Below are 24230 nucleotides of genomic sequence, written 5' to 3' on the forward strand. Positions count from 1 at the left end.
GTAGACCCATCTCTCAGCCCTTATACAGCAGTAAGAGCACAGCAGGACTACAGCAGATTGCAAATTCACTCTGGCAGCTAAAATTGGTGTAAAAAACTCCGCTGGGCTGACTTTGAACTGTCAAGCTCACAATTGGACCAGGGAAAATTTGTCCTCCTGCCTTCAGTGGGAAAGGGCTGAGCCTTCCATGAAGAATCACGCACTCTGGCTAATTCATTAAAATCAGTCCCTGCGCTTCAGTTAATTCAGGCACTTGTGTGCAGTTGAATGACTTGGTAATGCCATGAGCTGATGGTAGTAGTGGTAGAACTGACCCACGAAGAGGATGGGGATGCCAGAGACCTCTGCCTCATTACTCCCCCGTGCTCAGCTGTAGCAAGAAACTAACCCCAGCTAGATATGTCTGGGAGAGGCAGGGGCACCAGCCTTTTCATTTCAGAGCACAGGTTCCACTAGGACTATCACACCATCACTCGTGCTGCCCTGGTCATAATTTCTGCTTTATTACGTATCCTCTTGCTCCCTTGGTGATAGTCCTACACATTACTCTGACTACATATTTATTCTAAGGTATAGAAACATAGCGACACTTGCCATCATTTTTAGATTATTTCATGTGAACTAGCAACGTGTCAGTAATTTCTACACTGTTATGGGTAAAGCCTTCTCTGTGTGATGCTAAGGTGGGAACAAGATTCTATGGTGCTTAAGTATTTATGGCAAGAGCCATGGATGGGTCTTCAGGTCTTTCAGGTTTTCTTCAGGGTTTCTATCTTGTGCTGGCCATGGACACTCCATATTGTTCCGTAGCTTTGTGCTGTTGTACTTTCTAGCTTCTCAGATGTGACTCAGCTAACTTTTGTAGCATAGTGAAGTTTCAAAGCAAGATGCAAATGAAGACATTTGAAGATACATACGTTGATCACGCTCAAATACATTTCCCACGTTCTACATCAGACCAGCCACTTAGAAGTTATGTTGCTGACCAGTTATGGATCCCAGTGTTCTCAACTACATGTTGATCAAGTGATTTGATTTCTCCCCAAGGAAACAAAGAGTTAACACTGGAGTGACCAGAAAGAAGGCGTGTGACATCCAGCCTGAGGACCTGAATAGGGGGAAGAAAACTTTAGCCACTACATAGCTTGGGGTAATTTTATTTGGTTAATGTAGTAGACACTCCCCAGCCAGCTGCACTCAGCTTTAGATACGCTCTCAGGCAGCAGGGGCTGGAGCTGCTCGCTCAGCCTGCAGCTTTTCTGCCTGGCTTCACTGTCTGCTAAACTTCTGGAGGCTTTGGCATGGCCAAAAGATGCTATAAGCATTAATCAACTAGAAGAGATAGGCATGTTTCCCACCAGCCACTGCTTTATTCTTCAAATAGTCATTTGTTCCTGCATGTCGCACATCCCAGCAGCAGCAGATTCCCCAGTGGGATCACACAATGGGCCTCCTGCTTGGAGGGGTTGGGAATCATGAGACGTGGAGTTCTCAACAGGATTCATTCAGATGCTTTGCATTATTTACAGTGCAAACCGAAAACTGCTGCAAGGCTCAACGCACCTGTATCTTCTTTTTGCCTTCTGCCTGTAGAGATAGCTGAGAGCTTTCAATATCTGCTACTTCACTGATCCACTCAGTGCTTCCAGCTGGAAAAGCAGAGATATTTTACTGTGTTCCCCCAGTTTGCAAGGAACAGCTGGGACTCCAGAGTGTGGAATTACAAGGGAAAGATATGTGCCCAGGAACTGAACAAGAAAAGCTAAGTTTCCACAGCTTAAGAGACAACTGACTTTTTCCATTTTATTCTGTTGCTTCTACAGTCATAAAAACAGGGAGAATAAAGCTTTAAAATGAAGCAATATAATCCTTAGTAATAGAATTGTATTACATTGTAATAAAAGTAGTAATATAATACTATTACATAAATACTAATGGCACGAAGTATTCTGAAACATACACACAGTGCCATAAAAGTGTTTTTCATAAGAAATTCTCAAAACGAGAATGCATTGCTCCATGTTACTTGCTGGCATCTCAAGAGGATGCTCACAGAATCTGACTGCAGAATGAGCAGACATGAAAGGTCTGACTGTTGGGCATGGTCCTCATCCCCATTGGACTCTCAGGAAGCCTTGTAAAGACCCAAAGCGCTGTGTCCTAGCTGCTTGGCCACATCATCCAAACTTCCTGGTGCTTTCTCACATGCTGCTTCTGACGTGTCCAATGTGTAGCAATGACAGAGAATAAGGGTATTCTCTGGTGACGGTATGAAGCTCAGAGTTCAAGGCTGTAGTGGAGAAGATTCCCAGGGACTGGCTTTTCCAGTCTTGTAAACAATGCTGTGATGCACAAAGTGAGCTCGAAAGCTGCTGATGCTTGTTAGTATTCAAAGCAATGGAGGAAGCCCCTAGCAGAGAGAAAGAAACATCAACATTAAAAATTAGATGCCAAAAACTTGTTGTCTCTTCAACATGACCCAGAGTTTGAAACTATAGCATCTACTCATAGAGATCACTCTGATCAACCTTCAGCATGTCAGATAACCTCCCTTGGGACACAGCTTTCCAGACAACAGTGTTGCACCTTGGAATTTACGGTGCCGAGTAAAGCCCTCCTAGAAAGACAGGTCAGACCAGAAGCACTTAAAAGGTGGCAGACTGTGTAGCTGAATCCAGGGGAAGTGGAGCTACGTCCTGTCGAAAGGCAGAATTTTGGGGGTTAGAAAGGCCCTCTAGAGGTCTGTAGTCCAACAACGTGTTTGCAGCATGGATAACTGCAAAGCCAGATCAGGCAGCTCAGAGGAAAGTTCTCAGTGTCTCCAGGGATGGAGGTCTGACAGCCTCTCTGGGCACCTGCTCCAGGACAGCACTGCTGTTGGGGGAGACTTTTTCCTTCTGTCCAATTGGATTTTCCCTTGTTGCAACTTGTGCCCGTTGCCTCATTTTCCCTCTGTGCAGCTTTGAGGAGAGTTTGGCTCTGTCTTCGCTGCCTTTATGTGGTGGGAAAATGCTGTTAGAGCCCACTTAGACTTCTTTTCCTAAAGGTCTAACACAGCCAGTTCCCTCAGCCTCTCCTTGTAGGGCAAGTGCTCCAGCCCCTTGACCATTGCCGTGGTACTCCACCAAACCCTCTCTGGTTCCGCCGTGTCTTTCTTGTGCTGGGGAAGCCAGGACTTGGCACAACAGTCTGTGTTTCTCCAGAGGATGTGCCTGGAACGAACTCTCCTCATCACACCTCTGCACTCAGGGGGCCCTGGTCTCCTGGCATTGGTCAATCAGACTTGTCAGAACATTGACAATTAGCACAACGGGGCTGGGTGTTCACAAGGGCTGAGCACACAGACCTTCCCATTCCTTCTGTGGAGGGTTGGTGGTTAGTCAGAACTACTGAAAATGGACCCTGTTCACCTTCATTTTAATGGGTGGCTTGAGACAGCAAAGCAGTTGAGCAAGTGCCTGACTTTCAGCAGGAGTGTCCAAGTGTAGGCTTCCCAGCCACCAGAACTCAACACGGTTGCCAGGGGCAGTGAGGGACAGGTCAATTGTTAGCTGGCTCTTTAAAACCAAGACCTGAAGGGCATATTCCCTTGTACTGCGGTCTAGGGACCTGTGCTGAGTCAGCTGTAGTTTTTTACTATTCACAAGCATTTACCAGACATCTCTCTTCAGCTCCCTGGTAAGCATTACATTATGCAGTTGATTGTGTGTAAACTGATAAATTATTGAATTTCAGACAGTAGGAGACTCAGGAAGTCTGGAAGCCAAGGGAAAAAAATATTTCCTCAACAGTTACATTACATTAACTACTTTGTTAGATCAGTTGACTGACTTGGTAATGCCACTGATTACGTAACCTGTCACTTTAATGTCTTATTCCAACAGTTAGAATTAGAAAGGTCAGGTCCTGAGGTATCAAAAGACCTATGTAAAGTTTATGGTGGATGGAACTGAAATGAAGTCTACTGTTTACCTTTTCCTCAGTCAGATACAAAACAAGGTGTTTATAGCATCCTACAAACAGGTTAGTTTTTATCCTTCTAGACTTTAAGTTCCTGTCTGTATTATGTAGTCCTGTGAATTCCTCCCTCTATCTCCTGTCCATTCTGCTAGTCCCCATTCTACACATAGGCTTGCCCCACAAACAGCAAACTGATCCAGGAATTAACTCCAGTCTTGCTCTTCTTTCCTGTTCAGTAGACCACCTTCTCTTTCTTGTGTAGTAAGATACCAGGCCATACAAATAACTTCTCCAGTTGTATGGCTTGCAAGAAATGGGGAATGCAGATCTCAGTCATACGATACTCCTATGTGTAAGCTCTGGTCCTGAAAGTGAGTCCACCCATCTAGGCTTTTGAACTTGCTCAGAACTTAAAATCAGCAGCCCTGCACTGAGAAGCAAAAGGAGTGTACTCGAACCATGTCTGTAGAGCTGAATGGGCTTTTGGGATCAAATATCTGCAGTAAGCTGCAAGTTAACAAATTTGTTGCTGATCTATGTAAAGGGTTGAAATAATTTACCGTTTCTTTAGTAAAACAACCTGACAGTATTTCAAAATCTCTTCTCTACTCCTGGCCACAAAGGCACAACGTAGCAGCATGGTCCTTGGCAACCCCTGGCCCTCTTGGCCCTCTGTTCATGCAGCAACAAGCCCAAGCTTATTTTTCCTACTATTGTTTCTGCTAACGCCATTGCCAGGATCCTCCCAATGCCCTTTCCCTGGGATATTGTATTACTTTTCACTCTCAGCATTTTCTTCAAATGCCTACTAACCAAAAGGATACGATAGAGCTCCATGCAATTCAGAAAGATATATGACTTGAATCTCCAGGACCAATAAATGTCTTCTGCACGTTGGTATGCAACAAAGGTTTTCCAGCAGTAACTGTAATCTGAGAAAAGAGATATCCAGTCACTCTTAATGAAAGGCATGCCCAGTTCTTTCTTCATTAATACATCAGTGAGTCACTTCTTTCTCAGCAGACAATGGTAAAGGGCAGGAGAAAGATGTTCATCTGAGGGTATTCATGCACGAGACCAACAATGACTTGCAACTACACAAATAAGTTAGTGGAAAGGGGAACCAAAACTCTACGAATAGCAATATGTCTAAAAAGGGGAATTGCCAGAGAGAGAGATCACTATGGAGGCTTGGGCAACCCGCAACCCCTATCACAGGCAGCACATCAGGGAATAAAGCCAGAGCACGTTGTCCAAAGGAGAAGGAATCACCAAAGTGAGTGGCAGGCTGCCACTTTGGGTGGGACTGAAAAGGAAAGTGGTCCGTGCAATCAGGCATACCTTTTGGCAGCACTGTGCTTGATCACAGCAGCTTTAGGTAAGACAATAAACTTGTTACTTCAGTCATTAATCTGTCTGATTTATCTCAGGGAAAACCAGCAGTGAAGACCCTAACATTTCCATATTGATCTTAGTGTTGATAGGATGGCCAGAGCTTCTGTCAGTGCTCTGGTGGTACAATCCCAAAGACAGGTTCCCCGAGATAAGCACTGTCCTTTAAGTTTACACCTCACCTAGTAGGTTTTGTAGCTGCACACTCCAGCAGTAATAACCAGACACATATACAAACATCCTTTTCTTCAAAGGTACATTCTTTTCTGCGAGCTGCTCGTCTGGACTATTTTCACAGCCAAGCCTCAACAGGCAAGCAAGATGTGCATGCAAAAAGACGCATACACACAAGACACAATTGTCCTCTGTGTTATATCATCTGAAAATCTCCTTTAGGTATGTCTCCTCTTTTCCAGCTATCAAGGGAAACCAAGTCCTTGCTGCAGCTGGCAAGCTGATCTGCATACCTATGCGAGGAGGGACAGGTTCTATCTTACTGTCAGGATTTTTCACTGTGCATAAAGGATGCATGGATGGCTAGAGAAAGACATGATTCTTCTTGTTCAGACTTGTCAAGAGGAAGTGATCACGCTGGTCCTGCAGCTGTATGGGATTGAGGAAGAAGACAGACAGAAGAGAGTGGCATTTCTGTGCTCACTAGTCCTCCCCAATGCCAGCAACCACCACTATTACAAAGCATAACTGCTGAGAGTGCATATGTTACAGTTTGAAGAAACCACAACAACTTATTGTTGTTTAGGCAATTATTCTATCACCCAGTGACCCCTCCCCACCCAGGAGGGGGAATCAGGAAAAAACAAGAAAACCCGAGGGTTGAAATATAAATAGATTTCATAGAATAATACTAAATAATTAACATTAATAATACTAAAGAATAACTAATAATAACTAAAGAACCAATACTGATCCCATTACCAATATAAAACATACTAGGATTATATTCAGCCAATTGTATCAGTAGGAAGCTGTGCACTCCCGGCAGTGAACAGCAAATGTCAGACACTCTGGGTGCTACAGCTTTGGGAGGAAGGGAAGGCCAGTGCTGGGGCAAGAAGTTCTCAGGATCACAGCCATCACAGAAGAGAGGAAACTGCTGAACAAACTTTCTAATTTATATCAAATGTGATGTCCATGGTAGGAGATAATCCTGTTGGCCAGCTTGGGTCAAGTGCCTGGGTCTTGCTCCTCCTCATCCCTGCACCTGGCTAGCTTGAAAACACCAAGACCTTGAGACCCACATACCACAGCTGGCTATAAAGAAAATATTTTCACAAATTCAGACACTAGAGTCTTCTAAAAATGCATTTTTCCCAAGCATTAGAAGAGATCTTACTGAAAAGTAAAATTATTGAAAGACAAATAGATCTTGTTGTCACCCAAGCCAGGACAGCACAAAATCCCAGAATTTTCAATTCACACTTAGACAAAGTCAAAGAGTAGCTGGGTTACCTGGAAGATCCATGATACGTATAATGACTCCATTCATTGCCAGGTTCTTGAGACCTTGCCGGTTACGTATATCCAAGTGCTTGAACAGCTTGGCTGCATATATTTCCAAGGTCACATTGGGGTGTGCCCTCAGGAACTCCAGAATTCTTCTGGAGCATCTCCCACAGGGGGTAGTAGATAGGAACCAGGTGATAGAGCAAGAAGCTGATGGCCTGGCCTTGAAATAATTTTCCAAGAAGTTGACTTCAGCATGTTGGTCAAAACTGTTTGAGCACCAGCTCCTCCAGATGGTACCTCTGCTCCACCTGATTTCATACAGCACATACACTGCATTTGGATGTTGGTCCGGAAAATAATTTCTTATGAAGTCATCTGGAAGTATCTTCCACCTGTGACAAAATTGCCAGTAGCACTATGATCCCAGAACTTCAAGGATGTTTGGTCCCATTGCACATTGCCTACTATCAATATCAGCCAAGCCTCGCACTCTAAGCCTTTCCCAGCACAAATTAGCAGCTTGAGGAATGTTGCAATCTAACGACCTAAATCCAGAATTTGATGAAGGCTACAGAATTATTCCCCTAGAGTGGCCCTGGTGAAACACCCACAGCACCTCCTTGAGAGGTGTTGGGAGGGTAAGCAACCCCATCACTACTCTGAGATCAGCACTTGTGTAAGCAGTGAGACAACTGGAAAGGAAGATCAGGGAAAGGGATGGTAAGAGGAAAACAAGGCACAAGGCTTCTTAGCTTTGCCTGTCTCTGGAAATTGCTATGGGACCCAGCAATACATGATGATAGAACTGTATCCTTACCTTTGGTTGTTCTCTCTGGCTGCAGGACCTATATAGAAAAGATTTGCGAGTCATTGGGGATAGTAGATCAGAAAACAAAATTTCTTCTACCCCTCCTGTCCTGCCCCCTTTCAGTCTACACACTTCCTGCCAAATCTCTTCTATCTAAAAGGGCTTAATATGTAATCCCTGCACAGCAAGATAGCCACTCTGGGATGCAGGAGTGGTGGATTTCTACCTGGGAGCTAAACCTGTTGCTTGTTTAAACTATGCTGTACAGAAACCCTTCCTCACTTTAACACATTAGGGTAGACTGTGATCAAGGTGAGGCTTGACGAGGCCCTGGGCAACCTGGTCTAGTTGGGGGTGTCCCTGCTGACTGCGGGGAGGTCGGACTAGATGGCCTTTGGAGGTCCCTTCTGGCCTGGGCAATTCTATGATTCTATGATTCTATATGATTCTATGATTCTATGATTTCAGTAGTATTGCATCTGTTTTTCCCTGACTAATCAAAGAGCAGAAATAAATCTCTTCTCCCTTTGTATCTTCCAAACAACCTCTACCAGGCAATGCTGGAGTTATTTTCTTGTGGGTACTCATAATGTCAATCTAGACAAAAACATTTTCACAGCCAAAGGTTTTTTCTTCTCTTAGTATGAAACTGTTTCAAAAGCTGAAAAAATATCAGTGCCAAGGAAAAAAATATCAGTGCAGAAAGGAGGGTGATTTCTACAGGGTGGCACCACAGGTTGGCCTGATTATTTACATTTTGTCTCTCTTAGTGGCAAAGAAGTTTGATCCCATGACTCATTCATCCCTTGTTACTTGTTTTGTAGACGTCCACCCATAGCAAAGTTAAGGATCTAAGAACTCTAATTTCATTGAAGAAAAAGAATAATTTTACTTAGAATTAAGATATAAAAGGCATTTTTCCATAGCTCTTAGCTCTTTAAGATTAGGAATTATGAAATATATACAGTAAAATTACATTAGAGAAGGAATAAGATTGTCTTCCACATCGACAGAGAACTGATCAGCTCCTTGCACAGCCTTATTGCACTGATTTTTTAAGAGGCAAGAGGCATTTTCTGGTTGTTTATTACATTGGAAAAAAAATAGGTGAAAAAATAAGCCAACTAATTTTGGCCATTCTTAATTGCCTTTGACATCTCTTTCCACACTAAGAGGTCTTTTGGAATTTGAATTCTTCTTGCCTAATGCCACATCAGGTTTAACAAAATGAGACATTAATATTTTGAAGCTGGACCTAAGACTCAAGATACAGTAACACATTCGAAGAAAAGACACACACAAATTCACAAATGTCTCCTATATATCTTCATGTACCAACACACACATTTGCCTGTACTCACCAGCTGTCTAGATACAACTACTGTAAATATCTACACTGAATATGGAGAAATAGACCCGCTTTTCACATACATGCTTTTCACATACCTCTATCAGGGACAGCAGCCATGGATGTTTCTGGATTTGTCTGTCGCGTTTTGGGTGATGGATATCCTTTTATTAGTCTTACCTTTGTTTCAGTTTCTGTTCCTGAAGACTGAACTTTGAATGCCTGTAGTGTTACTCATGGTGACTTGCTCTTACGCAAATAAACTACACCACCAGGTGAAATGGAAAACAAGTTCCTGACAACAAGAGACTGTAAAAAAGGGCGAGTCCCATTCAGAAGTGGATCTGGGGGTGTAGACAACATTGCTTGCCAGAAGCTGGAACTAACAGGTGAACCATTTTTCTGCAGTACAGAATGGAAATTATATATCTTTATTACCACCAGCCCCTGAATAGGAGAGCAACTCTCCTCTATTCACCCCGATGCACCAATAGAGAAAGAGCATCTACACAAACGGCATCAAGTCACATAGTTGTGGATGGCAGATAACTTCTGGCACCCAGATATCATTAGAAAGTTGAGCAGACCCCAGTGAAGAGGGAAACAAAAGCTTGTGATGTTATGGATCTCCAGCAGGTGGTGATGGTTACTGCCATTTCTCTTCTTGGGACCATTCTCTGGAGTTCCAAGAACCACTCATACCATACCATACCATACCATACCATACCATACCATACCATACCATACCATACCATACCATACCACACCCTTGAACCTGAGTCCTCATATAAGCCAGGAAGACCCTCAGTATGTGTGAGGACACATCTACAGCTGTGGTCAGAGACCAGGCAGAATTCTCAAGCTAACTCTAAGCAAGCTGTCCAGCATCCAGGACGGCTATGGCAGAGGACAGCTTGTTGTGGGGGCGTTTATGAAATTTCACAACAGAGAAGAGATCTGTACACACATGGGCACCCTGAGAGCAAAACCTGAGCAAGCTGGTGAGCATCTGCAGAAGTTATTGGTCATGAGAAGTCAGTGATGTAAAAAGAACAGGCTTTTTCCAGTGCCCTGGGAAATCCGCTCATCATTATGAACTGGACATCACCTTCCTGTGATCTGTTCTGTAACTCACAGCAGATGCAGTGAAAAATATTTCCAATTTAACCTGAAAAATGAGTGAAACAGTGCTAGTTGCCAGAGAGAAGCTTTCCTCTGACTGACGTACACAAAGCTGACATGCAAGAGCAAAGGGATGACAAAAGATATCTTCTTATGGTTTAGCTGGATGTGACTGTGCCAAGTCTGTCTCTACCATTTACGGTTTCCTCTGTTTTTGAGACACAGCTATTTTGTGGCCTGGTGCAAGCTGCAGAAATGGATCCTTCATGAGCCATTGGCCAGGAATACGCCCTCCTTGAGGACAAAGCCATTGCCTTACTCAATGCCAAGTCTGAGTTGGGATTGTAAAGCTGGGGAAGTGATTATTTTGTGTTCTCTTAGGCCAGCCCTCAACATTCTACTGTCAAAAATTATTCCGTTTCCTGCAAGGACAGAAAGAACAGAAGGGAACACGACTGGTGGAGTACAGAGGGAGGAGGGATTCAGGCACCAGCAGGACCCTCTGTGAAGGAGAAGGCTAGTCATGGCAGGTTATCAGGCAGCAGGGTGCCAACACAACATCTGCCTTCAAGGCCTCTTCTGCTGCAAGGTCACCCACTTCACAGCACAGAATTGTCCCCCATTGGTTCCATTAGTTCATACCTTAGGAAGAGCGAATGGAATCAACTCAGACACCCAGAGGCTTCTTGAAACAAATAAAAAAGCGTTGGACTAATGTGTTTCTGAGTTCATGGACTTGGTATTCAGTAAGGCCAGAAGTGCATTGATACTATAGCGTTCTCTTCATTTCCTTCTCTCTGCAGTAGATATTTACGAATATGCAATTGCAAATTAGGCTTTGAGATGCTTAGCCTGATCTGCAAGAAATGGCCTGATTTGCAGCAGTGCTTAGGAGCAGTAGTTCCTGGTATAAAATGGGCGATGTGCCACAGAAAGCAGGGAGAGAAAAAACATGAGTCTAAGTAGAAGCAAAGAATTTGCAGTGCAACGTTTCCAGGTGTCTCCAGGAAGCTGAATGTGCTCTATGAGATGGTGGAAAACAACAACAACAAAAAAAATAATTAAAAAAAAAAATTAAAAACATGTCATTCTGCACTTCCTGCCAGCCTAATGTGAGGAGAGGAATCCCTTCCAAATCCAGCAGTTGGTTTAACCCTAGCAAAATCAGAAAGACAAGGTTACCACACAAGTAAGTTTTCTTGCTTCTAGAAGAATTTCTACATCCTGTCTATGGGGATCAAATTTCAGTGCTTCAAAGGATGATGATAAATTCCAGACATGTCATATCTCTGGGTAGGGAAACTCTACCTTGGCCTTTATGAATGAATGGCACTAGTCCAGTATGCCTTCAGGTTGCTACAGGTCTGTAGCAAGGGTCAAATATCTGGGTGGGTCCTCATATTACTCTGACAGCTATGACCGTAATATTTTTTTCTATTTCTCGTGCTGTCAAAATATCTCCCCTTATAGAAATTGCTTAAGACAACGTTAGAGAGAAATGTGAAGGTGGTTTTTATCACTGAGTTATTGATAACATCTAAATACACCTCACCCACCGCAGCAAATGGATTTTTTTAAAAATAACCATCCTCTCATATGCATACTTCCTGAACATAAATGAATTTTGGGGGAACATACACTGCAAAGGGCACACAGAACAGTGCATATACACTCACTCATGACTCCTTTAGCTAGCAGGTTCCTTAGACCTTCACGACAATATTCCCTTTGGTGGTAGTAGAGCCATGCTGTGTATATATGACCAGATTCGCTGGGAGTAATCATCTAGAAACTTCACAGTTTCTTCAGAACACTTTGCAGAGGGACTGCAGGATATAGACTCAGCGATAGAGAGGTGGACAGAGAACAAGGAGCTAGCTCCTCGCAGATGTCTCCCAGGAAACAGATTTCAGCATCACAATCCTTCAACATGGCAGTATTATAGCGGTGGCATCTACTGGATGTGCTCCCCCAATTTATCTCACTGAGCCCACGGTGTCCTGTGAGAAGAGGCATGTAGTTTGCAATTTTTCTCAAACGTCCTTGGGCTTAACCGACACTTGAAACCCAAGAGGTACATCTGGTAACACCAACTCCAGCATTCCACTGAACAGCTTTATTCAGCATTAAAACACAAATTTGGACTGAGGTAGAAGTCATAGACATAGAAACATATGAAAGAAATCAGGAAAGACAGGCTTTCTATTCTCTGGCTGAATGATCTGTTGTTGGAAAGAGGTGAGAATCAGCAGGTGGAAGTCTGGAAGCAAGGGGGAAGGCAAAACTTAAAAGTGATTAAAAGCTTGGGCTTCACGTCACAGAGGTTCAAGGGTCTCCCGGACTTAATTTGTGAATGTAAATTTTGTGTTAGTTCAAGTGTTCATCTGCTGGCACGTTTGACAGTAAAAGGAAAATCCACTGTATGTTTGTTTGGATTTAATGGAGTTTTCTCAGTAGATGTCTCCTTTTTCATGGAAAGAAAAAAACATACAGGGCCTTTTGACATTTGCTCTGTGAGCTTCAAATTTTAAAAGGAGCTAAAGTGTGTCTCTGTGTGTATGAAAATAGATGCATGAGCACATGCACACAAATATTTGCATGTATATGCATGCATAATAATGCAATAAAAACAAGTTGTAGATACACAAATACACATCCTCATACTCATGCCACGTATGAGTTTACAGCTCTGACTGATAAGCACACCTTACCTCTTACCTCTCCCAGCACCTTTGCTTTTATTTCCCCCGCTGGTTACACAGCCTCGTCATACTTCACTGAGACTCTTGTTCGGTTTCCATACGTGGAAACTGAAACGTAAGAGATTAAGATAACCGATGACGCCCCGCTACTACTGGGAGAGCTTTATGAGTCTGACTCCAAACAACGAAGTGGAATGGCAGCCAGCCACGAGAGCATGGGGGCAGAGTCCTGACCCAAGCGAGAGGCAGAACAGGTAGGTAGTGGGAAGGACGTAGCTGTGTGCTTACCTCACTATAAGTTTTTCTTAGCTAAAAAAAAACATCCCCATATCCTTGTAATACAGTTCTTTCACATTAATCGGCGAGGCTACAGAAATCAGAGAAGTGATCAAATAGATTTCATGAGGGGCCAGTGTGAAAAAAGAAAAGCTGCAACATATGTGCATTTTGGACTATGTTTTTCTACTCTAAGTAAGTGAACATATGTGTATTTTGGACTATGTTTTTCTACTCTAAGTAATCCTTCTATAGTCATTTGACACTACTTTGAATCACACGTGTTCTATATATTTATCTTCCTGATTTTGCCTCATTTCTACATCTCTGTTTTAATGCACATGTTGTATGAAAGCACTTGCTGAACAATAAATACCCCAAAACAGAAGCAGGAACGTAGTGGACATCAGAGTGTCCATACTCTCCCTCGAGAGGCTGAGTCTGGCATACAGTCATCACACAACTGGGAGGGTTTTAAATTGTGAGAGGGATGAAAAAAACAGGTGGACTTCACTTGAGGGAAAGCAATGATTCATCTGTTCCTTTCCTATCAGAATACTGGAGAGAGTGTTCAGAGCACCTCCAGGAACTTTCAGTGCTGAGCTTTTCTTTCCCAAGCATTCAGGGATTGCTCAATGGCAACCATCCAGTTAAACTCTCCCCAAAATTCACCTGTGAGATGTAGCTCCCATGGGAGGTAAAACCTCCATCAGGAGCAGAAAACCTCCATCAGAACCAGGCCAACCACTGGGCACCATCAAGGATGGAGTTAGTTTTCTTCATGGCAGCCCATATGGTGCTGTGATTTAGAGTAGTGACTGGAACAGTGTTGATAGCACACCAACATTTTAGCTATTGCTGAACAGCACTTGCACAGCGTCAAGGCCTTGTCCGTTTCTAACTTTGCCCCCCACGTGAGTAGGCTGGGGGTGGGCAAGAGGCTGGGAGGGAACACAGCTGGGACAACTGACCCAAACTGACCACTGAGATTTTTCATGTCATGTAATGGTATGCTCAACAATAAAAATTGTGGGGATGATGAGGGGCCTGGAGCATCTCCCTTATGAGGAGAAGCTGAGGGACTTGGGTCTTTTTAGTCTGAAGAGAAGACTGAGGGGAGATCTAATCAATGCTTATAAATACTTAAAGGGAGGGTGTCAAGAGGATGGGGCCGGCCTTTTTTCAGTGGTGCTCAGGGATAGAACAAGACGAAATGGGCACAAACTTGGATATAAGAAGTTCCACCTAAACATGAGGAGGAACTTCGTTACTTTGTGGGTGGCAGAGCCCTGGAAAAGGCTGCCCAGGGAGGTGGTGGAGTCGCCTTCTCTGAAGACATTCAAAACCTGCCTGAACACATTCCTGTGCAACCTGCTCTGGGTGGACCTGCTCTGGCAGGGGGGGTGAATTAGATGATCTCCAGAGGTCCTTTCCAACCCCATATCATTCTGTGATTCTGTGATTCTGTGGCATATCAAGTCTCATTTGGTATGTTTATTTTTACTATTACATTAGGTAGAGTATTCTGTATTTAATTTCCTTGCTTTCCCCCCACACACACCCTGAGGACAACTGAACTGAATATAAGGTCTCCTCTGTTTGATCACAGACCTATCCACTGGGCAAATGTGACTCAAAAGGAATGGCTTGAAATAAAAATTTCATCATTGTATTATAGATAAGCAGAATCCAGACAACTGACCAGGTGTCCAGAGCCACTGTTTTCTGTGACTGTCACAGCAGCTCTTGACAGACACTGTTAGGGAACAGCAAGGGCCAGCTACTCCCAAAAGGATGAGGAGCCAGAGTCAAGGAAGATAAAGCAGCCAGCAAGGAAAGAGCCTTGCTAATCAGGACCCATCCCAATGTACCCAGAAAAGGAGAGGAGGGCAGGCCCAGGGCTAGCAGACAGGATCAACCAAGAATCCAGGTTTTCACACAGGTTCATGTTGATGAGGCAGGTCCTAGGTCAAGCTGAGAAGTCAGTCCTCAGGACAGGATCAGGTCCTGTGATGGCAACCAAGGTCACATACAGACACAGTGATCACCAGGCTGGTCTGTAGAGATGAGACAACCCAGTCTCTTCTGGGGTCAACCCAGAAAATCGGTTCACGGGTCAGGAAACAGACCAATGGGATCTGTGGCTGTCCATGGGCCTGGACATAGGCATGGGTGTGAGAGATGGAGACAAGCACACCTACGCCATAGATCAGGAAGGGACTAATAGGGCAAACCTGAGCTTAAATAGAGTTCTGGGCCATCTATGGACAGTGTGTCAGTAGAAGCCCCAAGTGAGGGCGGTCAAGGCATCTAAGCTTTTTTCAAACCTTAAGGCCCTGAAAGAGGCATACTAGAGTAAATGCCTTCAGTTTTTGTCATGAAAACAATCTGGGGGTCCTTCCTAGCCTGTGACATAGGAATGTCACAGCCTTGCTTTTGCCAAGATCTGGTTACAATGCAAACAGTGGCTGAGTGTGGTAGGCCAAGGCCATCAGGATAATGTAAACAAGAACTAAGCACAATGAGCCTTGGCATGGGTGGTGGATCAACAAGTGACAGAACCATCCCCAAAGCTGATGGGAAGGTACACTGTGATATTATCTGATTGACAGCCTGTGCTAACAACTACTTACAAAGACCTTCAGCAGCAGAGACTGAGGGGGGACACTTAGTTCACTTTGTAAATTGAGCTGAGCAGTTTCACATCGTCTGTGTTTCTCTTCCCACCATAAGAACTTGTGTGATCAGTTTTTTATGCCTCCTTAAGACCAGCTTGAAAGCATCTGCTCCTGAACTTGTAAGATATAAAGAATCATATCTAAACAAGAGGACACATCTACCAAAGAGGACATTACTTAATTGAGTGCGCTGGTTTGTGAGTTACAGGTTGTCATCTCTTAGTTTCCATGAGCCAAATTCTCTTTAGGCTAGACTGGTCCAAAACTCTGAGTAATTCTGTTGATTACGCTAAAAGATTAGCAATAAAAATGAGAGAAGAATCAGGTCCAATCATAGCTTCAGAGTTTAATTACTAAAATCTGCATAAGTAAATGGATATTTCTCCTCGTCTTGCAAAAATAACCTAGCATGAGGATGGAGAGAGGTTCTATTCCCAAGCACTCGGTACTGACAGCAGGGTTTGTGCATCTGCATGGTACAGAGGAGCAAACAACCCAGCTTGACCACTGCAAGGGATACAGCTGCATTCCTACAATTCTTTGTGCAGCCTGATGTGCCTTGCTTTTCAAGGAGTTTCCAGTAGATACATCTACTGGTCCAATTCCAGGACAGGCTTACAGATAAAAATATTTTCTTACTTCTTTTAGCCAGCTGAGTGGAACTGCTGAAATGTAATGGCCATGGATGCTGTAATTATCAGTCCACTGTCGCACCACTTGGTGGATGAAGGATTTGCTTCTCTTGAATGGAGCGTCTGTGGATTTTTTAAGTTGCTTTTTTAAGATCAAGTGCTGCTGTCAGTTACATGTTAGTGCTCCCACTGAGCTGGTGGAAAATTCTCTAGGCTAACACAGTTTTTCAAATGTAGACAAGTGTTTCAGTGATTAATGATGAGACATTAGTAGAGCAAGAACTGGCACTTATTGTGATTAGTTGATCAGTTTAAAACAGACACAAGTACATATTTACATGGCAAGCTGTGAACTTCCAGGATCTGCTGCCCCAGTAAGCTGGGGCCCCCAGGACAGGGTCAAAAGAGATCTGAAAAATTTCTGGTACCAAGTTTATAAACAGACACTATAGAGAAGATGCAGGGTTCCCAACCACAGTCACCTCACAAATAGGGACATAGAGAAAGCAGAGACTTTTAATGCCTTCTTTGCCTCTGTTTTCAACGCCAATGATGGGGCCCAGGACCCCGTGTTTGGAAAACTGTAACTGAGGGATGATAAACTCCCAGCTGACCCTGAACTTGTTCGAGACTTGCTGCTCCAGCTGGATGCACATAAATCTATGGGGCCTGATGGGATTCATCCCAGGGTACTGAATGAGCTGGCCAATGTTACCATGAGACCTTTCTCCATTACTTTTCAATGGTCTTGAGAGTCTGGAGAGGTCCCTGTCAACTGGAAACTGGCAAATGTCATGCCAATTTTCAAGAAGGGTGAGAAGGAAAACCCTGGTAATTACAGGCCTGTCAGTCTCATTTCAGTGCCTGGTAAAATTATGGAGAAGGTTATTCTGGGAATTACTGAAAAACACTTGAGAGACAACACAGTCACTGGTCATAGCCAGCATGGGTTCATGAGGGGAAATTCATGCTTAACCAACTTAATTTCCTTTTGTGACAAGGTTACCCATCCAAGGCTACCAAGGGAAGCCAGTAGACGTCGCAGGTTTGGATTTTAGCAAGGCTTTTGATACTGTGTCTCACAGTACCCTTCTGGATAAAATGTCCAGCACACAGCTAGACAAGTCCATAATATCTTGGGTGAGCAATTGGCTGATAGGTTGGGTTCAAAGGGTTATAGTAGATATGACCAGTGGGGTTCCCCAAGGCTCAATTTTAGGGCCAGTGCTCTTTAAAGTTTTTATAAATCATCTGGAACAGGAATCTAATGTATATAAACTGTTTGCCGATGATACTAAACTAGGAGGAGCTGGGGACTCCCTCAAGGGCAGAGAGAACTTACAGAGAGATCTGAATAGAATCAAGACCTGGGCAGTCACCAATCGTATTAGGTTGGGTTCAAAGGGTTATAGTAGATATGACCAGTGGGGTTCCCCAAGGCTCAATTTTAGGGCCAGTGCTCTTTAAAGTTTTTATAAATCATCTGGAACAGGAATCTAATGTATATAAACTGTTTGCCGATGATACTAAACTAGGAGGAGCTGGGGACTCCCTCAAGGGCAGAGAGAACTTACAGAGAGATCTGAATAGAATCAAGACCTGGGCAGTCACCAATCGTATGAAATTTAACAAGAGCAAGTGCCAGATTCTCCACCTGGGACAGGGTAGGTAGTCCTGGTGCTGATCTCCTCTCTTTGGAGGCTAGCAACAGGAGGAAACAGAATGAAGCTGCATCAGGGGAAGTTCAGCTTGGACATTACTGAGCAGGTGGTCGGTCACTGAACAGGGTCCCCAGTGAAGTGGTCACAGCACCAAGCCTGTCAGAGTTCAAGGAGCATCTGGATAACACTTTTAGTTATATAGTTTAGTTTCAGGTCGTCCTGTGAGGAGCACGGAGTTGGACTCAGTGATCTTCTGAGCGGGTGGTCGGTCACTGAACAGGGTCCCCAGTGAAGTGGTCACAGCACCAAGCCTGTCAGAGTTCAAGGAGCATCTGGATAACACTTTTAGTTATATAGTTTAGTTTCAGGTCGTCCTGTGAGGAGCACGGAGTTGGACTCAGTGATCTTTATGGGTCCCTTCCAACTTGAGATATTTTATAATTCTATGATTCTACGAAGGGAAGGTCCTGAAATGAAAATAAAAATATGACATTTAGATCCTTTGACAATTGCACTTTGGACTTGCTGTGATTTGAAATGGACTTAACAGAAGAATTCTACTACTTGTAATAGCGCAGAGTATTTTTTTTCCACAGATACCATGTAAAATGGATTTCACAGATGTTCAATGACCCACTTAGCCATAGATTTCTTTTGCTGTTTCACTAAAAATAGCATTTGTCAGAAAACTCTAATACATTGAAATCAAAATGCTGCAGAACTTATATTAGCTTTACAAGGTTGTTTATATTTTTTTGTAAACAGCCATTCCAGGCCGAGGATATGGACCTGTTCATTCAAGCAGGGTCTCTTGCCTCTGAGGGCAGAAACTTCCAGCACTGCTGGTGACGTATTCACTCTTCTCTTTCCTACCTTTCAGGAGGTTTGGCACAAAACAAAAACAAAGGTTGGATTTTCCCAGACATTCTCTTTTTAACAACTTTTCTCATCTCACAGAAACTGTAACCTTCAGACCAGCCAGGGAAGTTGCTGAATCGAATCTGGGAGGGGGTGTCGAACCACTGCAGATATTGACAGAAAGTGGATGAGTAGCATCATTTGCTGAACATAAACCCATGCTCAGATCCAGATTAGAAAGGAACCTGGTGGATGGTTTCTGGGATAAGACTGGAATTTCATCTGATAATTAAGGGATTATCACTCTGGAGCCTGAAGGAGAAAAGCTACACTCTTAGCCTTAGCTTGGTAATATGATGGAAGAAAATCCACACTGCTTGTCTCCCAACTGGACAGGACAGTTCCTATGATTACTTTTTCCAAAAGCATGTTGCAGCACTCTTTAGACTCTAACTAAACATGAACACCACCTTTCCTGCTCTTTACAGCTCAGTGACCCCAGACTGCAAATCATTTCATGTGATTCTCCCTATCCTTCAGAGTCTACTAACCTCAAAGACATCCTCGAGCTTCCGATGATTCTCAGTTATCTTTGATTGAAAGCCCATAGTCCAGGAATCATCATCATAATCATCACCTCCTTGGATAAAGGTTTTCCAACAGCGAGTATAGTCTGGAGAAATGGAAGCAAGATGACTCACATGAGTTTAGTCAGAAACTAGACAAGCTCAGGGAACAAGGCTTTCTAACCTCTTCCTGGTGCCCATGACACAGACACAGCTTGGCATGGAGAGACCAGCTGATGGATTCTGTCCACTACGTATTTGGAACTAATACTATTTTCTCTGGGCCTTTTTAGCAGCGGAGGTCTCCTTCAGCCAGCCTTATCCCAGCAGCTGCATTTAGTCCCCTAGAACAAGGGAAAAGCACCCTATCTTCCATTCCCTCAGGAGTGACAGAAAGATGGTGTCTTTAAACAAAGGAGACTTTTCATGCAGGTCTGGTTGCTAAGACCAGAAGGGGGGTTGCTGTCCCCTTTCTCCTGCACTATTAACACCTTTTTTTTGGGTGCAACACTCAGTCACTGAGTGGTGATGGATGTGCCCCCAAAGAAGCTGGGTATGACACTGGGCTCAGAAGGAATCAGATTCAAGCAGGCACAGGGTTCACCACTTTCACCCCTCCCCAGTCCCACAAAGCATGGGAAACCTTGCCTTCAATTTTCATGACAGCAATGGTTACTCCCTCCAAGCTCACAAGGTTCTTCAGACCTTGACGGTTTTCTTCATCTTCTATGTAATAAAGACGTGCTACATATATATCTATGTTCACATTTGAGTGCCTCTCTAAGAAATTCTGTATTTTAAGGCAGCACTCTGCACAAGGGCTCCAAGACAAGTACCAGGTAATGGAACAGTTGACGTAATTATTGGATCTTTTGATCTTTAAGATCTTCTCCAAGAAGTAGACTTCAGCATGGCAATGGTCCTTTCTGACCCAGTGTATCCAAGGCCTGCCAGTCTCACCCCACTGCAGTTTGCATAGTAGGTATGTGTCCCGTGGAGACTTACGGGGGTCAAAATGATGCTTTAATGCCTTCTTAGATATATACATGCTGAAACAGAAGAGAAACTTCAAGGAATCACTGGTTACAACTTTGTTTTCGGTAGTACACAAAAAAGGGGGAGGGTGGAGGAAACGAGAGGAAAACAGAGAAAGGCAGTCCATGAGAGAGCAATGCATGGAAAATGGTGGGCACCACAACAGGGTAAAAGAAGCAAACCCTGAACCACCTGATCCTCCCTTTGCCTGCAACTGCATGAAGAACGTTCACATCCTCACCCCTCCCTATGGCTGTCCTCTTCCTCATCAGCATAGGTATTTCTAAAAGCTTTCTATATCTTTTCATGTGTCAGACATTTTTCCATGACTCCTACGTAGCCATTTTCAATGTAGGGTGCCCTTGCATATGTTGTAAAAACTAAAAAAAAAAAAAAAAAAAAAAGAAAGAAAAATAAAACCAGTGGTAAATTATGAAGCTGAGTGTTTCTCCTTCTTGGATTCTCTTGGTGTTTGTGTTTTCATCAGGATTAGCACAGTCAGCACAATCCTACATGACTGAATGAAAAAGAGGTTCTATGTATAAAAAGATGCAGCTCATAAGAATGACATTTTTTGATAGACAGTCCATCTCTTAGATCCAGATCTGTTCAGCTCAGAACAGATATCTAAATATTGACAATTAAGTAACTGTACAAAGACTGCCAGTGTTGGTCGTGAATGTATCCTTTATATCAGTAATTATCCATGACACACAAATAATATATGAAGTCACCATTAGCACTTTAGCCTTTGTACAATTGCTCTATATAGAGATTTATATGAGAAAGCACTTCATATGTATATTTTTCCACATTAGAGTAATTCAGAATAAATCTAGGACAGACTTTTAACAGAGAAGCAATAAACCTGTAGCACTCAACAACAACAAAAAATCAGCCTTCCTATTGAATTTATGTAAATGTAGGAAATATAAATGTCACCAAATGTTTAATTCTGGTACAGGAATAACTTCTTTTTTATTATTCTTAGTTCATTTAGTATGTTGTTGAAAAAAACAACAGAGAAAGAAAACAAAAGTGAAACATGGGCTTAATTTTTATTTTTTCTCATTTGAGCTGCTGAAAGATATATTTTTTGTATTTCTATTATCTTATTTGGAAGTTAGTGCCTATTAGCTTTAATTTTTTTTTTTAAATTTGATGATTAGGGAACATTTATATATATAAAATAAGTATATAACGAACATAATATATATGTGTGTGTGTGTGTACAGGGACTATAGTGACAGTAGTTAAAGTTCACCAAAGAAAATGCATTGAACTCCCAATACTCAAGCCAAATCAGTTAATCTAATTCTTACCGAAGCTGTCTTTACAGCTTTGGAAAGCAATGTTACAATAGATTGCAGACGTCTGACTTGTTCAAAGGCATCTGTAGTTGAAGCCATGTGATTATAACATACAGACAAGTTAAAATTTCCGGGTCTTACTTAAACTGGTCTAAACTGGCACCCTCTTGCCTATATCTTGACCATAAAATATTGCACTGTGGCTAAGCTATTGCAGTGGGTGTCCTGCGCACATTTTCAGGGACATAAAGCTATTTCTTTAGAACAGTCTTGCAATACAGTAATCTTAAGATATAGCCACCTTAAAGATGTGTTAAGCCAAGTGAAATTTATTGTGTAATCAACTTAATGCAATATAAACAAAAGCCTACATTCTTATAAATATCCACTACAGATATAGCTTGCTATTTTTTAAATAATGGACTAACGTAAATTTAAACAGCTCTAACAGAAGGACAGACAAATTTAAAAAAAACTTCATAAAACATTCCCACACTACAGAATATATACGGAATCCCAGCAGCTATTCTTTTTCCTCCCCAATCCAGACAACAAAATACTTAAAATAAGTTGTGAGTTTACAGATAAATTGCCCAAAGCCACGCAATCACTTTTTTATTTGTATAACTGTCACAAACAGCCCTTGCTGTTCAACATTGTTGTGTATGGTACACATATAGACATGGAGCCTAACTCAAAAAAATCAAGCACTTAATAGCTGGTTCCTTGATACAAGTATGAGACAAAATTATGAGTTAGGAAAAAAAAAAAGTCCTAAGACCTTTTTTGTTTTCTTACTAAATTTGGTTCATCAGTCTCATGTAGGTGGACTTGTAACTGTTTCAGAATTTAAGAGCTGGAGAGAAATACACCAACTGTAAAGACTGACTGAGTACTTGAAAGGTGAATTGCACCCAAAAATGTTTAGAGGAGTTTGGGGTGAAAATGGCAGAGGGATGACAGGCAACATAAATATCTTCTAGACTTTATTGTCTTTTCTATTAATATGCCACTGCTATGTAAATGTGCATTAAACCTTAAAAATGTATTGACTGATTACAAATATCTTTTAAAATGTGTTAGCTATACTTTTTCTGTTGCCCTATCATCCATAATTTGAACAGGATTTATTTTTAAATGGACCGAGTTTATTTTTAAATGGACTACTTTTATGAAAACAGCTCCTAAAACTAATCTCTTTTTATTAAAACTTTGTGTTATAAACTGCACCATTATAGATATTTAGTAATTGTCCTTCCTTCCTCTAACACGTATTAGGAATTATTTAAAATTCTGCTCATTGCAAGATAATAACAGTAATAATGGTAATACCTAAAAATGTACAAGCATAGATATGTCAAAATCTCTTTAATCCGCGTTTTTCCTCCATTGCTAAGGCTTTGCACAGCGGATGCACTTCTTTACTAAACTCTGCATTAAAACTAATCCTTTTTTCCCTCTGTTGGACAGAAAATGTCTGGTTTGACACTTCCTGTTTATTTTGTGGCACAACAGCCCTTTCAAGACACCTCGGAAGAGTCGAGCAGGGAGGAGGCACTTTTGGATTCTCTTGCTGCCCAGCGTTGGGGTGGAGGACCCAGCTCCTACCTTCGCCCGTCCCCAACCCACCCCCAGCTTTTGCTTGTTTTTATCAGCTCTTTTTTTTGTTCCCGGCCATTTTATGGCTCCTGTGACACTTTTACGCTGGCAGGAACTTCCCCAACGGGCTCAGGCTTCAGTCTGGCCCCTCTCCCGCTGCAGTCACACCGGGGACCAGGTCTCCCTCCCAGCCTGGTACCACCTTCACCCTTCCCCAAGCCAAGGCACAAGGCTTTGCACGGACAGACAGCGCGGGGTCCCCTGGGGTGGGAGCAGCGACAACACAACGCAGGGAGCTGAAGCCGGGGTGGTTTTCTTTAGGTCAGCGATTATTTTTTTTCTTTCTTTCTTTTTTCTTTTTTTTTTTTACCCTCTCAGCTTTTTCTTGTACATGGCTTCTCCTCTCCCCGGGGAAACCCTCCGGCACTGCTCCGTTTGTTCCCTCGGTGGTGCCCTCCTTTCGGTTTCTCTTCTCGGCTGGCTCCCTGTGATGTAGGAGGAAAAGGGGAAAAAAAAAAAAAAAAAAAAAACAAACCAAACGATTGGAGCGAGGTCACTCCCACCAAATGACAGTGTCTTCTGCAGCACTGCCTCAGCTGGGGAGCCAGGGCTCTTACGGGATTCCGGTTAAAAACGTAATAATTACGTAAAAGCGTAAAACCTCGCTGAAGCCTTCTTGTAGGTTTGAAAAGGATGATAATGCTTCATCGGCGGAAAAAAACCCTGAGATTTATTCTTCTGTGCAGGAAACTCCGCCCAGGGGTGCAGGTGTTCTGTGGGCACAGGCCTTTCCGCTGAAGCACCCGAAGCTCGGCT

At 42.9% G+C, this 24230-nt stretch overlaps 2 protein-coding genes across 3 annotated transcripts; both read right to left on the reverse strand.

The window, feature by feature from the left end:
- Positions 1-2123: 2123 nt before the first annotated feature.
- LOC106886857 (C->U-editing enzyme APOBEC-1-like) lies at positions 2124-9133 on the reverse strand. Its single transcript, XM_014940110.1, has 5 exons — positions 9074-9133; positions 7637-7664; positions 6823-7211; positions 4774-4892; positions 2124-2410 (listed from the first exon to the last, which is right to left on the reverse strand). Exons 1-5 carry the CDS (start codon positions 9093-9095, stop codon positions 2390-2392), a joined length of 579 nt encoding a protein of 192 aa, XP_014795596.1. The 5' UTR covers positions 9096-9133; the 3' UTR covers positions 2124-2389.
- A 9179-nt stretch (positions 9134-18312) lies between these two features.
- LOC106886846 (C->U-editing enzyme APOBEC-1-like) lies at positions 18313-23934 on the reverse strand. 2 transcript variants are annotated; one of them, XM_014940096.1, is made up of 4 exons: positions 23785-23934; positions 20119-20519; positions 19456-19577; positions 18313-18513 (listed from the first exon to the last, which is right to left on the reverse strand). In XM_014940096.1, exons 1-4 carry the CDS (start codon positions 23805-23807, stop codon positions 18490-18492), a joined length of 570 nt encoding a protein of 189 aa, XP_014795582.1. In that variant the 5' UTR covers positions 23808-23934; the 3' UTR covers positions 18313-18489. The 2 variants fall into 2 exon arrangements, with proteins under 2 accessions (XP_014795582.1, XP_014795583.1); XM_014940097.1 differs by having other exon boundaries at positions 20119-20536; positions 23785-23793.
- Positions 23935-24230: the final 296 nt, after the last annotated feature.

Source organism: Calidris pugnax, unplaced genomic scaffold, assembly GCF_001431845.1.
Source record: "Calidris pugnax isolate Ruff unplaced genomic scaffold, ASM143184v1 scaffold36, whole genome shotgun sequence".
NCBI lineage: Eukaryota > Metazoa > Chordata > Aves > Charadriiformes > Scolopacidae > Calidris > Calidris pugnax.

Bases quoted from the DNA above. Each gene is read 5' to 3' on its own strand.
- LOC106886857 (XM_014940110.1), bottom strand. From the start codon at position 9,095: ATGGCTGCTGTCCCTGATAGAG. The intron at 7,212-7,636 runs GTAAGGATACAG...ATTTTGTCACAG, and splicing joins GCCAGAGAGAACAACCAAAG to GTGGAAGATACTTCCAGATG. The intron at 2,411-4,773 runs GTTAGTAGGCAT...TCTCTCTGCTAG, and splicing joins AGCTCTATCGTATCCTTTTG to GGGCTTCCTCCATTGCTTTG.
- LOC106886846 (XM_014940096.1), bottom strand. From the start codon at position 23,807: ATGTACAAGAAAAAGCTGAGAGG. The intron at 20,520-23,784 runs GTAAAAAAAAAA...CTTCTGTTTCAG, and splicing joins TACAAGAAAAAGCTGAGAGG to CATGTATATATCTAAGAAGG. The intron at 19,578-20,118 runs GCAAGGTTTCCC...CCATTTCTCCAG, and splicing joins TGCTGTCATGAAAATTGAAG to ACTATACTCGCTGTTGGAAA.